At 40.1% G+C, this 11,152-nt stretch overlaps 1 protein-coding gene across 1 annotated transcript; it reads left to right on the plus strand.

The window, feature by feature from the left end:
* Positions 1-8,100: 8,100 nt before the first annotated feature.
* On the plus strand, positions 8,101-10,640 carry LOC113649181. The gene is made up of 2 exons (XM_027156832.2): positions 8,101-8,443; positions 8,669-10,640. The coding sequence occupies exons 1-2, from the start codon at positions 8,377-8,379 to the stop codon at positions 10,051-10,053; spliced, it is 1,452 nt and encodes a 483-aa protein (XP_027012633.2). The 5' UTR covers positions 8,101-8,376; the 3' UTR covers positions 10,054-10,640.
* Positions 10,641-11,152: the final 512 nt, after the last annotated feature.

Genomic DNA, 11,152 nt, shown 5'->3' on the forward strand with positions numbered 1-11,152 from the left:
TCTGTATCCCCCAACTCCAACACACCTAAAATTCAGTTCAGTGAAGATGATGTGTGTCAGGTCTTCAGGAAGAACAAAAGAAGAAAGGCACCAGGCCCAGAGAGCGTTTCACCAGCCTGTCTGAAAGCCTGTGCTGATCAACTCAGCCCCATCTTTACACGGATATTCAACACGTCACTGGAGCTGTGGGAAGTCCCCTCATGCTTCATAAGCTCCACCATCATTCCCGTCCCAAAGAAACCCAGAATTACCAGACGTAATGACTACAGACCTGTGGCTCTAACGTCTGTGGTCATGAAATCATTTGAAAGACTGGTTTTGGCTTATCTGAAGGACATTACTGGACCCTTACTGGATTCTCTGCAGTTTGCCTACAAAGCAAACAGGTCTGTGAATGATGCGGTCAATATGGGATTGCATTATGTTCTGCAGCATCTGGACAGACCAGGGACTTATGTGAGGATCCTGTTTGTGGACTTCAGCTCTGCCTTTAACACCATCAACCCATCACTCCTGCAGCCCAAATTAATCTTTCTGACAGACAGGCAGCAGCTATAGTGCGACTGGGAAAACTCAAATCTAGCACCCGCACCATCAGCACTGGAGCCCCTCAGGGTTGTGTCCTCTCCCCACTGCTCTTCTCCCTGTACACAAACAACTGCACCTCTAATGACCCCTCAAGCTTCTGAAGTTTGCAGATGACACCACACTGATCGGCCTCATTCAGGACGGTGACGAGTCTGCCTACAGACTGGAGGTTGATCGGCTGGCTGTCTGGTGCAGTCTTAACAACCTGGAGCTGTGGAGCTGAACACGCTCAAGACAGTGGAGATGATCGTGGACTTCAGGAGAAACCCCCCGCTCTCCCCCCACTCACCATCATGGACAGCATTGTTACAGCAGTGGAGTCATTCAGATTCCTGGGAACCACAATCTCCCAGGACCTGAAGTGGGACATTCACAGTGACTCCATTGTGAAAAAGGCTCAGCAGAGGTTGTACTTCCTTCGCCAGCTGAGGAAGTTCAACCTGCCACAGGATCTGCTGAAACAGTTCCACACTGCCATCATCGAATCCATCCTCTGCACTTCAGTGACTGTTTGGTTCAGCTCAGCTACCCAATTCGACCTCAGAAGACTACAGAGGGTAGTCCGGACTGCTGAGCGAATCATTGGCACAACTCTCCCCACTCTCCAAGACCTGTACTTCTCCAGAGTGAGCAAAAGGGCAAAGAAAATCATTCTGGACCCCTCACATCCAGCACACTCACTCTTTGAACTGTTGCCATCTGGTCGACGCTACAGACCCCTGAGCACCAAAACAACCAGATATAGGAACAGTTTCTTCCCTCAGGCAATCCATCTGATGAACACGTAACATACATCTGATCTCAGGCAATCCATCTGATGAACACTTAACATACATCTGATCTCAGGCAATCCATCTGAACACTTAACATACACAAAACAAACTCTATTCTTACATTATTTGCACATACTTACTTATTTATATTTCAATTTGCACATTTATATTTCGATTTGCACATTTTTTCCACTGTACATACAACTGCCTTTATAATCCACTGTCCATACAACTGCCTTTATTATATATGTGTTTATTTCTTTTTATTGCCATTCTGATTCTGATTACTTCTCACTCTCCTTAGGCAGTGTTTGAGCTGAAGGTCTTTGATCGAATGTAGTTCAGCACTAGTGATGTACTGGCAGTTTTCAGTACCTGCTTCAGGACCTTGTGGTCTGAGATGGTGCAGTTGTCACACCACATTGTGATGCAGAATGCTTTCAGTAGTGCAGCAGCAGAAGTGCAGCATGATGTGATAACACTAATGTTGCTTGTGTAAGTCATGACAGCTGCCTTAAAGCATGTTGTGTGTTTCAGTAATATTGTTCATAAAATAGTTACATATGGAAAGTGGATTACATATGGTTAAAATAGTTACATATGGAAACACTCAGGGCCAAACATTAAGGAAGCATTTCATCTGAGGATAGAAACAGACTTCTCTTACTCTTCTGTGTGTGTGTGTGTGTGTGTGTGTGTGTGTGTGTGTGTGTGTGTGTGTGTGTGTGTGTGCGTGTGTGTGTGTGCGTGTGTGTGTGTGCGTGTGTGTGTGTGCGTGTGTGTGTCCTGGCTTTGGTTTAGTATCAGAAAGGCTTCACACACGTAGCACCTGCCTCTGCTCCTCACTGCCAGCAAACACACACGCACACACACTCTCTTATTCATCTTTCTTTTCATCTTCCTTTCTCTCTCTCAATTTCCAACATCTCATTGATTTTTGTCTCTTTTACTCTTTTCCTACTTATCTCATTCATCTCCCCTTCTCAGACACAGAAACACACAACAAACACTTCGCTACACACACACACACCAAACACACACCACACTTAGCTACAAACACACACACCAAACATTCAGCTACACTCACACCACATATAGCTTCAAACACACACACACAGACACACACACACACACACACACACACACACACACACACACACCCCATACACTCAGCAACACACACACACTAAACACTCAGCTACAAACATTTACAGCATTTAACAAACACACCACACTTAGCTACAAACACAAATACAAACACACACACACCAAACACTTCGCTACAAAGACACACACACAGACATACACACCAAAGACTCAGCTAAACACACCGCACTTAGGTACCAAACACACACACACACACACACACACCAAACACTCAGCTACACACAAACAGTGTTGTATAAAGTACTGGAAAGCGATACTTGAGTAAAAGTACAAGTATCGTACTAAAAGACTTTGGTAGAAGTGAAAGTTGCCTTTAAGAATATTACTCAAGTAAAAGTCTTAAAGTACCTGATATTTACTGTACTTAAGTATCAAAAGTAATTTTCTGATATTTAATGTACTTAAGTATTTGAGGTAAAAGTAAAAAGTAACATTTCAGTGATTTTCAGTAGGCATAAGAGCAGGGGTGGTTCTAGGATTTCATCTTTAGGGGTTTTAGCCCTCAGTGAGAATTTAAAACAAGAAGAGTTTTATATTATATATTATATAACTACATAGTAAGCCAAAAGTTATGGTATTATTTAAAATGTTAAAAGTGGACACCATTTTTGCATGATGTAATGATTCCAGTCTTGAATCAAATCAGTTCATGTATGTGTGCATTCTCTACAAACAGTGAGTCCAATGAATGCAGTCATTAATAAAAAAAAAATCACAAGACAAAGACCAAATCAATAAATGTTATTTTTATTTAGTATTGTATGGATTGTTTGCATTACTATTTTGTTTGTGCTATCAACTCTGGTAATAAGAATAGTGACATTTCACAGCTTTTGGTTGCTGTCTTTGCGGCTTTCCGCAGATTAACTTTATAGATAAACGCCTCCAGCTCTGACTGCATGTGCCTGTGCTTCTCCGTAGAACATGCGGACATGCGTAATGCAATCTAGGAGCAGTGATTTGACAAACTTCCCTTATTGCAGTCACACACATTTCTCCTGATTTTATTTTGTAGGTGTGTGTGTTATAAACACAGACATAACAAGGAAACACCACCACAGACACAGGAGAGAAAGTTAAGTGTGGAGGTGAACGTTAAAGAGAGACATAAGAACAGTCACTGTGTGTTTTAGTATTGTGTCTATGTGGGGATTAATCAGTGTTTACTGGACTCTAACTACACACACACAACTTTACATTCTCAAGGCTTTATAAACTTAGCCAAGAGCCATGGAAACAACGTTGCTATGGCCACTGGCAGTGTGGTAACCGCTGGCAACAGATGTCCAATAACCTGGCTAAACTGGGCATGATCACTAAACACCAAACGCAGCACGTTGTGTGTGTGTGTGCACGTGCATGGATTTATGTCCATTTTCTCTATACAATGGTTGACTAAAAGTAAACAGGTGTGTACTAAACTGGTTCTTAGGCTGTGTGTGTGTGTGTGTGTGTGTGTGTGTGTGTGTGTGTGTGTGTGTGTGTGTGTGTATATATGTGTATATATATATATATATATATATATATATATATATATATATATATATATATATATATATATATACACATATATATAATTATACAGGTTTTTGTTGTTTATTATGAAAGTAAAAACAAACACAACAATTCTGACTCGAAACATTATTCCTTTATATGTTAGAAATTTGTTTCTAAAATGTTTCTTATAAAACTCAACACACACACACTCACACAATAAGCCTTTGATGTGACAGGAAGCTATAGAGAAAGGAATGCACTTGTTCTACTGAAGTACTTCATTGAGACAATTTGTGTGTAAGAGTGTGTGTGTGTGTGTGTGTGTGTGTGTGTGTGTGTGTGTGTGTGTGTGTGTGTGTGTGTTCGTTCAGCACTGTGGTCCAGGAAGTCTGGGCATCTCTATTGAAAGAGTGTGCTTTTAAATAGCAGTTAAAAATGTGAGGAAGTTCAAGAATCCAAGCATTCACTCTAAGCCAGAAGCGCGGCACACACATACACACACACACACACACACACACACACACACACACACAAACATGACTAGATGACTACTAAAGGCTTTGCGTTCATCGAGCATCAAAAAAACTGAATAAATAAAACTAATTAAGTGGCAAAAAATAAACAGAACAAATTAGCAAATTAGTAATAAAGAATAAAATATGTAAAAAATGAATAAAAAATGAAGCATTTAAAGTGAAATATAAAACGTTATATAACTGCATAAATAACAATCTATGTTATAATGTAATAATTACAATCAGTCTTTTAGAAATTAATGTGTAATTAACTTATTTTACATTTTTTAATCTGAGACATGTCCAGACTCCAGACCTCTCGTTGTTCTTCACCGTCATGTCATTTTCAGTTTATTCTTTTAATTAACAAGATTAAGGTTTTAATAGGGATGGGCTAAAATCCATATTGCGATATACATTGCAGCCTCTTGCGTTAATGATATATATTGCGATATATAAGTTATAATAGAACCATTTCAGAGCAGGTTACACAGACGCTTAGGAAAGCCAAACTGCTAAATGTATTTTTTTTTTAAGAAATAAAGAAACATGTCATTGAGAACATTTATTGTGCAAAAGCAAAACAGTAATTATACAACAAAATGTTGCAGATAAATAAAAGTCTTTCCTTCTAAAAGGCACTATACTTGGTTCTTACATGCCACCCAAGTTGCAGACAACAGAAAAACTGGTGTCTTTTTAGTTACGGAACATACACTGTACTGAAAATACTTCCAGTATTAATTAGGCAAAGGAAATTTTGTGTAAATGCACAGATATTTGCTCCTTCTTACAGGAGAGCAATATCCTTGAAGAGTTTCAGTCAGGTTTCAGGCCCCATCATAGCACAGAAACTGCACTTGTTAAAGTTACAAACGACTTGTTCTTAGCTTCGGACCAAGACTGTATGTCACTATTAGTTCTACTTGACCTTAGTGCTGCATTCGACACTATAGATCACAACATTCTTCTAGATCGCTTACAATATTACACAGGTACTCATGGTCAGGCTTTAAGCTGGTTTAGATCCTATCTGTCTGACCGATACCATTTTGTAGAATTAAATGGTGAATCCTCCAGTTTACTACCAGTTAATTATGGGGTCCCTCAAGGATCAGTTCTAGGACCTCTGCTTTTCTCTATATACATGCTTCCATTAGGGAACATTATTAGAAGACATGGGATTAGTTTCCATTGTTATGCTGATGACACACAGTTATATATCTCATCAAAACCAGATGAAATAGCCACAGTGTCCAAATTAACTCGGTGCCTTAGAGAGATAAAAGACTGGATGAGCTGCAACTTTCTATTGTTAAACTCCGATAAGACTGAAATACTACTCATAGGTCCAAAAACCAGTGCACATAAACTCTCACAACTTAACTCCCATTTAGAGGGATGTACTATTACAAGTAGCTCGACAGTGAAAGACCTCGGTGTTATATTAGATAGCAACTTGTCTTTTAAAAATCATATCGCCCATACTACCAAAACAGCCTTCTTCCACCTTAGAAACATTGCCAAGCTGAGAAACATCCTGTCTGTATCTGATGCTGAGAAGCTAGTTCATGCGTTCATGACCTCTAGACTGGACTATTGTAATGCATTACTAGGTGGTTGTCCTGCATCTTTAATAAATAGGTTACAGTTAGTCCAAAATGCAGCTGCCAGAGTTCTCACTAGGACAAGAAAGTATGACCATATAACCCCAATTTTATCATCTCTACACTGGCTACCTGTTAGGTATAGAATTGACTACAAACTGCTGCTACTTACGTACAAGGCTCTTAATGGTTTAGCTCCCATGTATCTAACTAGTCTGCTAACACGTTACAATCCTTCACGCTCTCTGAGATCACAAAACTCAGGGCTTTTGGTAGTTCCCAGAATATCTAAGTCTACTAAAGGTGGTAGAGCATTTTCTTATTTAGCTCCCAAACTTTGGAATAGTCTTCCTGATAGTGTTCGGGGCTCAGACACACTTTCCCAGTTTAAATGTAGATTAAAAACTCATCTCTTCAGTCAGGCGTACACATAATACATCCCATAATATCATGCACCAGTACATCAGACCAGCACATTTTTATGAACGGCAGATATGTTAATCCCTTTCCACTGCTTTTCTCTTTGTACCCATCCCGAGGCATCCAGACACTGTACCAGCTCCCATCGTCCTCTGTGGGACGAAGCCTTTGGACATCCACTCAGCCGAGGCCGACTCTAAGAATCCTGAGACATCTCCAGTTAGACTCTGTGGTACTCAGAAGATCAGAAGTCCTTAAACCTCACACCAATACACCATTTGTTTGACTGTATATTACAATCACACCCCCAGTGTCACCCATATGAGGATGGGTTCCCCCTTGAGTCCGGTTCCTCTCAAGGTTTCTTCCTTTACCAATTTAAGGGAGTTTTTCCTTGCCACTGCTGCCTGAGTCATCTCAGACTTGCTCATAGGGGAATAAATACATACACACTGTGAACTATATACATCTAATAATAATCTAGAATTTTTATTCTGTTAATTCTTATTTCTTTTATTATTCGTTATTTCCTTTATCATTAATTATGTCTACCTTCTGCTTTATGTTTATGTTCTGTAAAGCTGCTTTGAGACAATGTCTATTGTAAAAAGCGCTATACAAATAAACTTGAATTGAATTGAATAGATACTTTAAATAAAAACATATTTCAAACCTGCAGCCGAGGTAACGCATTTGGTTTTAAACATTTTGTTCTCCTAATGAAATTAAAACTGGTTTCTTGTTAATAAAGGAACAGACACTGTGAATTAGGGATATATAGTATTAGGCATGGCTATTTTAAATAAAGAAAATTCTTCCAAGTGTAGTGCACATATACTTCAAATGAAAAAATTATAAAGTGCTAAATGAAAGCACAAAATAAATAAATAAAATACTTTCAGTATAAGGAACATGTACGTCAACTAAAGAAAAATTTTAAAGTATAAAAGTTTCTTTACAGTAGTGCCATGCCATATATACAGTAAAAAGTGCAAATGTAGTTTTAGTTATTTTCTTAAAGGACAAAATACGCAAAGAACAGGAAAAACTGTCTGGTGTCTTCTCAGTTAAAAAGCAACAACAACGAACCCTAAAATCAGGCACTCACTGAGATTTTGTTTAATACACACCATTTGTCATTTGTTAGGCTAAAGATTATTAGCCAGGAACACAAGCTTGTCCACAGTCTCTGGCTTCAACAGAGACCGGTGGCATGTAACAATGTTGCCACCAAAGCTAAATGCCCTTTCTGAATAGCACTTGGGGCCGGGATACAGAGATATTTCTGGGTCAGTCTAGCCACCCTTGGAAAATTAGCTTGGTACAGCCACCACCAGTACAGTGGATCAGTCTCCACATCAACCTGCATTGTCTGCAGGTAACTTTTTAGCTCCACTTTGATGGCCTCTCTGTCAGTGAGAGCAGCTGTGCCATCGGAGGAGGCCTTTTTGAAAAAGCTTCCCAGGCTCCGTTTTACTTTCTTTGATTGCCTCTCAACAGCTACTTCAGCACCATCAGCTGCAGCTTCTGTGCTTGTGTGTGGCAGTGGCTCTCTGACTGTTGCAGCTTGCACCTCCAACAGTGACTGTTCTGCCTCTGTTAGAGGCTGTGTGTAATTTGTGATGGATATTTGAATTTATATTTCTTTTCTTTTCTTTTGTGGTTGTTTGATGTTCAATGTGCTTTTCGTGTTCTATTCACCTTTGCCTGCTGCTTGTCTGTAATATGTATAGGAGGACTTTTATTTTGACGTGTCTCTGCGAGTGCGGCATGTTGGGTAACCAGGTAGCATCGAGCATGGTGTAGTGTATGCTGGGTGTATGTTTGTGTTGCATCCGCATTGATCCTTCTTCAAAATGCTACAGAAGCACCGGTTGTGAGTTTATCTTGAATAGTTTCTCTATTGCACATAATATTAAAGTGTATTTTTACATTAATCACTTTATGATCGGAGATGTTTGCTGTTGCTGATTTGTGCTGGCGTGCTGCATTGGCAACTCATTTAATTTGAGATATCTGTTGTGTAGATTCTGTTCGCTACACTGTTGATTATAATGCTATTTTGCATTTTAATAAGTTTATTTCTTTCATTTATTTGCAGTTTTACACGGTTCATTGACCTGTGAGTTTGCCTGTAACTACAAGCTATCACTAAAGGAGCAAGGTGCTCATTTCCTGGCTCTTGAACAGAGTTTGGCTTGCTGTTTATTTATATTAACGCTTGATAGCAAAACATATAAAGAGAACAGTATAGTAAAAAACCGTAGTAGAAACAGAAAAGTCATGGATCAACAGACACCAGAAGGATATACAGATGCAAGCATGGCAACTGATGCAAACAGTGTAAATGAAAAGGCACCTTCAGAGGTCAGATCAAAATGCACATCATCCAGCTCTCAATCTTCAGTCGTTTGCGCTGCCGTTAAAGCTAGAGCCTCAGCAGAAGCTGCACGTGCTAAGATGGCATTTGCACAAAAACAACTAGAAATGAGAAAAGTAAAAGCCAGGCTGGAACAGGAAAGAGCTATGGTGGAAGCAAATCTTGAAGCATTGGAAATGGAAAAAGAAGCTGCTGCTGCTATAGCAGAAGCTGATACGTTGGAAAGTGATGATAGTCGTAGTAGAAAGAGCACACTCTCATCACACGTGATTTCAAGACGAACAAGGGAATATGTAGGACATCAGACCCTAGTGAGCTCTGAGTTTACCACTTTACCTCTTAATTTGTCATCCTGCTTAAAAGAATCGACTCCAGATTTGATCAAAAGGTCTCAGAACGTGAGCGCTGAAGGTGACAGCGACCTTAATGCAGTTCAAGAATGGAGTCGAATAAGTGATGGTGAACGTCTGCAGAACACAAGACGTCCAGATTATCAATACGCTCTACCTCAATCCATTCCAAATGCAGCATCTAAAGTATCTCCAGGCCAAAATCGTGATCCACAAGAGTGTACGGTCCATACAGATGTGCAGCATTCCTCTCAAAGCCAAGCAACGCCTATGTTGGACATTGCAAGATTCTTAGCACGTAGAGAACTAGTTGCAACAGGGCTTACCAAGTTTGATGACAATCCAGAAAACTTTAAGGCTTGGGAGTCTTCATTTGTTAATGTTACACAAGATTTACAGCTCTCAGCCAACGAAAAGTTAGATTTGTTAATCAAATGGCTAGGAAAGGAATCGTCAGAGCATGTAAAAAGAATACGAGCCGTTTATGTTACAGATCTTCAAGCTGCTCTTCAGATGTCTTGGATGAGACTTCAAGAATGTTACGCTACTCCAGAGGTAATTGAAAGTGCCTTATTTAAGCGATTGGACAACTTTCCACGTTTGTCTCCAAAAGATAATGTGAAACTCAGGGAGCTTGCAGATTTGCTCACAGAAATACTTGTCGCTAAAGGAGATGCATATTTACCTGGACTGGCTTATCTTGATACCCCTCGTGGTATTAATCCTATTGTAGAGAAGTTGCCAGCAAATCTATAAGAAAAGTGGTTATTTGCAGGTTTACGATTCAAAGATGAAAACCGGGTCAGTTTTCCCCCATTCTCATTCTTTACCCATTTCATTTGTAGTGAAGCTAAAGCTAGGAATGACCCTAGTTTCAAGCTCTCGAGTAGTGCCCATACTGTCATTAAAAATGAAAGACCCCTGTATAGACATGGTGATAGCAGAGTCCATGTTTCAGTGCATAAAGCAGATGTATACACAGAACCTGGAGAAGACTCTACAAATGTGAAGGAGACAAGTAAGAGAGACCTGACAAAGAGCTGCCCTCTCCATAACAAACCACATCCTCTGTCAAAATGTAGAACCTTTTAGAAAAATGATGTTGACTGAGCGCAGGAATGTTCTAAAAGAACACAGAAGATGTTTCAGGTGTTGCTCTCCAAGTCATATGGCCAAAGACTGTCTTCTGATCTTAAAATGTGTAGACTGCGATTCCGATAAACATTGTACTGCCATGCATCCTGATCTAGCTCTGCCTTTCTCCACACCTGCAAAGCAAGAACTGCATACAACACAACAGGACAAAGTTACAACAGAGGTAACTTCAAGGTGTACAGAAGTTTGTGGAGAAAATGCTCAAATGCAATCCTGTGCGAAAATTTGTCTGGTGCGTGTATTTCCTCATGAGCAACGGGAACAAGCAATCCTGATGTATGTCATAATTGATGACCAGAGCAACCGCTCGTTGGCTAAAGGAGAGTTCTTTCAGCTTTTCGGTATCCAAGGTAACCCCTTTCCTTATTTGCTAAGAACATGTGCTGGCTCCACAGAAATGTCTGGAAGAAAAGCAGTAGGCTTCCAAATAGAGACACTGGACGGTAAGACATGTCTTGATCTCCCACCACTGATTGAGTGTAACGAGATAATGAGCAGCAGAACTGAAATTCCCACACCAGAGCTGGCTCTCGCTCATCCTCACTTGAAATCTGTGGCACAGTTCATCCCAAAGCTGGACCCCAATGCTCAGATCCTGATATTGCTAGGAAGAGACATGATCCGTGTACACAAAGTGAGACAACAAATCAATGGACCTCAAAAAGCACCCTTTGCACAACGGCTGGACTTAGGCTGGGTG

This window comes from Tachysurus fulvidraco, chromosome 7, assembly GCF_022655615.1.
Source record: "Tachysurus fulvidraco isolate hzauxx_2018 chromosome 7, HZAU_PFXX_2.0, whole genome shotgun sequence".
Classification (NCBI taxonomy): domain Eukaryota; kingdom Metazoa; phylum Chordata; class Actinopteri; order Siluriformes; family Bagridae; genus Tachysurus; species Tachysurus fulvidraco.

Bases quoted from the DNA above. Each gene is read 5' to 3' on its own strand.
- LOC113649181 (XM_027156832.2), top strand. From the start codon at position 8,377: ATGCTGGGTGTATGTTTGTGTTGCATCCGCATTGATCCTTCTTCAAAA. The intron at 8,444-8,668 runs GTGAGTTTATCT...ATTTATTTGCAG, and splicing joins ATGCTACAGAAGCACCGGTT to TTTTACACGGTTCATTGACC.